The 4,044-nt window shown below is 34.5% G+C and overlaps 1 protein-coding gene across 1 annotated transcript; it reads right to left on the bottom strand.

Moving 5' to 3' along the window:
- Nucleotides 1–466: 466 nt before the first annotated feature.
- Nucleotides 467–3,771, bottom strand: LOC139099731 (toll-like receptor 13). The gene is made up of 3 exons (XM_070652243.1): nucleotides 2,757–3,771; nucleotides 2,496–2,693; nucleotides 467–1,549 (listed from the first exon to the last, which is right to left on the bottom strand). The coding sequence occupies exons 1-3, from the start codon at nucleotides 3,745–3,747 to the stop codon at nucleotides 573–575; spliced, it is 2,166 nt and encodes a 721-aa protein (XP_070508344.1). The 5' UTR covers nucleotides 3,748–3,771; the 3' UTR covers nucleotides 467–572.
- Nucleotides 3,772–4,044: the final 273 nt, after the last annotated feature.

The following is a 4,044-nucleotide window of genomic DNA, read 5'->3' as shown; positions in this document are numbered from 1 at the left end:
ACTCGAAGTCGTCTCAAATTTTGTATGGAAAAATCGACTTTGAGTTCTTTGGTCTTCTGCGCACCCTAAAAAATATACTAAATGGATACTCAGCAAGCACACGACATAGAATAAGTTTAGAGAAGGAGGCTGAGCAACAACATAAGAAACTAGCAGAAGTAGCCATTTAAGACTGTTTAACTACTTTATTAATGCTTTATGATTCACAGTGTATCAAAAGAAATCAATCACACGGCATAGAAATGGATGAAAATCCAGATTCAGGACAATTCCACTATGATATTAAGCTTTATTTGATGAAAACCGGTCTCATGCTAGATTCAAGTCGACCTGATGCCAAATGTTAGTTTTTTTCTAAGTCATGTGCCTTTCGGGGTATCGTTTGGGAACTATTTACCGCTCAGCAGAGGAAAGACAGACTCAGCAGGCATGTTACAGTATGGAAGGACCTAAAAATGCTATTAAGTAGTTATTAAACATTCCAATGCACATTTTATTTGTTCTTATTTGCTTTTCTATTCCTCAATTCATACAAAAAATTCCTAAAATTACATCCTTTATCTCCTCTAATCTCAACCTCTCTGTTGATAATTCTCAAAGCACTTCTTCAACTCAACCTTCAACTGACTTCGATTCCTCGTCAAATCCCTAAAATTCTTATTAACACAAAGATTAACCTTCACATTTCTATCCCCAAATCCAAGATCAATGATGGAAATTCCGGTGTTGTCGATGACTTTTGGGTCGATTGAGTTGATGTTGTTGTACTCCAATGACAGTTCAATGAGATTTGGAAGTGATCCGAAGGAGTCAGCATGAATTGTTGTTAAATTATTGACGGATAAATCCAATGATTTGAGACTTGTGAGCTGATTGAAGACTTTTGGTGGAAGTTGTTCAATTTTATTGAAGCTTAAAAATAATTGATGAAGATTTGTCAGTTCCAGGAACCATTTTGGGTTGAGATTCTTGATGTCGTTGCTGGTCAGGATCAAAATCTTCAAATTTGACAAGGAACTGAAAATATTTTCGGGTAAATTTGACAAGTTGTTCTTTTGTAGCTTTAAATTTTCCAAATTATCCAAATTTTCAAATAAATTTTCCGGTAAATTTGTCAATTTATTGTGACTTAAGTCGACTTCTATCAAGTTTGAGTTGTGGATGAAGAAATTTTCGGGAATTTCGCGAATTTTGTTGGTCGACAAGCTCAAAATTCTCAAATTTTCGCAATTTTTTAGCGAATTTTGGTCGACTTTTTGGATATTTATGCTGTATAAGTTGAGATTTTTGAGATTTGTGAACTTTTCGCAGACATTTGATGGAAATTTTGATGAATTTGACCGAGAATTTGGGGATATTGACTCAATATCGTCGTCGGATTTGGAACTAATGTGAATTCCGTCAATTTCTTCAATATTTTCAGCATTTTTGACACTCAAAACACATTTGTAGCTTGACTTCTTGTCAATTTTATATTCACAGCTCGTAAATCCATCAACAGATGCCACAAATATCCAACAAAATATTACAAAAAGTTTAAAATTCATTTCTTATTTATTTCAGACTTTTACACTAAGAGAGACGCACACAACTGATGATTGTGAGAGCAGTTTTCAAGATGATTATGGAATTATTTAGTAATTTTGTTGATTAATCATTCAAATTTGTTGTGACAAGGTCAAGTGATTCGTCATTAAATGAGGCTACATGAGTGGATTGTTTTAAAATAAGATTAGAAGTTTATTGACCAATTTTTCGATTTGTTTGGTAATTTTGGGGGGAGGTTTGGAAGTTATGTAACGCTCTAGATCAGTGATGGATAATCTGTGTGACCTGGCACACTAAAGTACCGTTAAAATTTGTTGAAATTATCATGAAACGTATGCTGAGTGGGGTTTCGGGAGAGGCTTACTACTAAGTTGTGCCTCGAAAAATAAAAGGTTGCACATCACTGCTATAGCATGTCATTAGCTTTTTAAGACTCCTTAGAATATTGGTGGACAACCCTTTTTCTTCGTGTCACACCTTAGTTGTAAGCCTTGATCAAAACCGCACATGGTATTCGGTTCATGACATTTTGACGACACATAAGTGTCTCGCGACACATAGGGTGCCCTCCAATGCAATAATCATGTTACAAAGTATAAATTTGTGTTCTGCAACCAAATTGTAACCCTGACTGCTAACTCATAGCACTTCCCCCCTTTCCTAAGCGTAACGTAATTTCCAAACATTCCCATATGACAACTTAATTAACTACATGAATTAAGTCAGGCTCCTCTGCACCTTTTAAATTACTTTACGATTGAATTTATGAAATGAGAGTGAATTTAAAAATTAAAATTGCAAATAATTTGTCGAGCTCGAAGTCAATTCAGATTTTGTATTTAAAATTCAACTTGGATCCATACAAAATCTAAGTCAACTTTAAGCTCTGGTGCTTAAAATTTATGATAACGCGACTTAATGCTGCTGTGACTTCTAAATCATTCAATTATCTTTCGTTAATAATTTCAATATTTCAATTTGTTGTTCTTTAAGTTCGCGATTTTCATCTCTCAGTGCTTGAATTTCAGCCTTCATCTCAATAAGAATATTCAGAATTTGATCGTACTTTGAAAGGTCTGATTCAGTTGATTCCAATTGCTGATCAATTGATGTGGATGTTGGAGCAGAAATAATCTCAGTGGTAGCTAAATTGGACAGTAAAAGGTTGTCCATTACTGTGCCTTTACATCTATTTTGGTTCTACTCACCTTGACTAGCACCTTCCTTTTCCTTCAACGCCTTAAAATTATCAAAGCAAACTCCCAACTGTGTCTTAAATTCACTAAAAATCCCCGAAACATTCAACTGCCTTCCCGAAAAGCATTGATTTCCAGTCATGTCAAATACAAATACATGCGGTGCAATTTCAAAGAATTTCTCATCAAATGCATTGACATTGTTGCTTCTGATATCAAAATATGCTAAATCGTTGTGCATCCCAAATGACTCAGAGTCGATGACTGTAAGGTTATTGCCAGACATGACAATTCGATCGATGTTTTTGAGGGATTTAAAGACATTTTTTGGCAGGTCAGAAATTTGATTTTCGGACATAAAAAGGAGTTTTAGGTTTTCCAGGTCCGAAAGCCATGCTGGATTTATGGCTGTAAGCTGATTGTTGTCCAGAAAAATTGACTCCAATTTTGGAAGATTTTTGAATAAATTTTCAGGCAAAAAGTTGATTTGGTTCCGCATTAAGCTTAAATGCTTCAAATTTTGGCTGTTTTTGAACAGATTTTCGGGTAAAGTTGTGAGATTGTTGGCCATTAAGCTAACATGCTGCAGGTCTATATTCTCAGTCACCAAATTTTCCGGCAGTTCCAAAATTTCATTTTCATCCAGGAACAAATTTTGTAAATTTTTACAATTTTTGAAGGCATTTCCGTCAATTTTTGTAATTTTTGACTTTGGAATGTTGAAAATTTTGACATTTTTGAATTTCTCACAAATCACCGACGACAGCAGTTCCAGGCTGACTATTTTATTTTTCTGTATGGACACAACATCGTCGTCAGTTTTGTCGGGTAAATGACTTCCGATAATTTCTGATGGATTTTCAGGTAGATTCACATTAGCACTAAGTCTGCATGTGTAGCCGAACTTGAAGTGATCGACGTACAGGCACCGAGCAGATCCATCAACAAATTTGGTTCCAAATAGAAAAAATCCACAAAAAATTATAAAAATTTGAAACTTCATTTTTTTGTGTTCTTGATTCGAGAATTCTTCAAACACAACTGACTGACTGTATGGGCAATATCAGGGATGATGACGAAATGTTTATAAATAATTGTTTGATAATTCCTGAAATGTGAGTCTAAATAAGGTCAGTAAAATGTGTGCTTTGTTTTGTTTGAGTTTGACAACTTTTTTTGAGTTATTTTACCTTGAAAGGTCAATAATCTTGCATGTGATTTTGCTTATGTTGTGTATGCAAGTCAATTGGGGATTGTTGTCTTATTCAATGCAGGTTAATGACTTGTTTGATTTTTTGAA

The sequence above is a fragment of the Chironomus tepperi genome, unplaced genomic scaffold (genome assembly GCF_022539635.2).
Source record: "Chironomus tepperi strain 1889 unplaced genomic scaffold, CSIRO-AGI_Ctep_v1 contig_486, whole genome shotgun sequence".
In the NCBI taxonomy this organism is placed as follows: domain Eukaryota; kingdom Metazoa; phylum Arthropoda; class Insecta; order Diptera; family Chironomidae; genus Chironomus; species Chironomus tepperi.
This window is presented reverse-complemented; position numbering and strand designations above follow the sequence as displayed.

Coding starts and splice junctions, on each gene's coding strand:
- LOC139099731 (XM_070652243.1), bottom strand. CDS start 3,747: ATGAAGTTTCAAATTTTTATAATTTTTTGTGGATTTTTTCTATTTGGA. Junction 2,694..2,756: donor AAAGGAAGGTGCTAGTCAAG/GTGAGTAGAACC, acceptor TGTCCAATTTAG/CTACCACTGAGATTATTTCT. Junction 1,550..2,495: donor GAAATTATTAACGAAAGATA/ATTGAATGATTT, acceptor GAAATAAATAAG/AAATGAATTTTAAACTTTTT.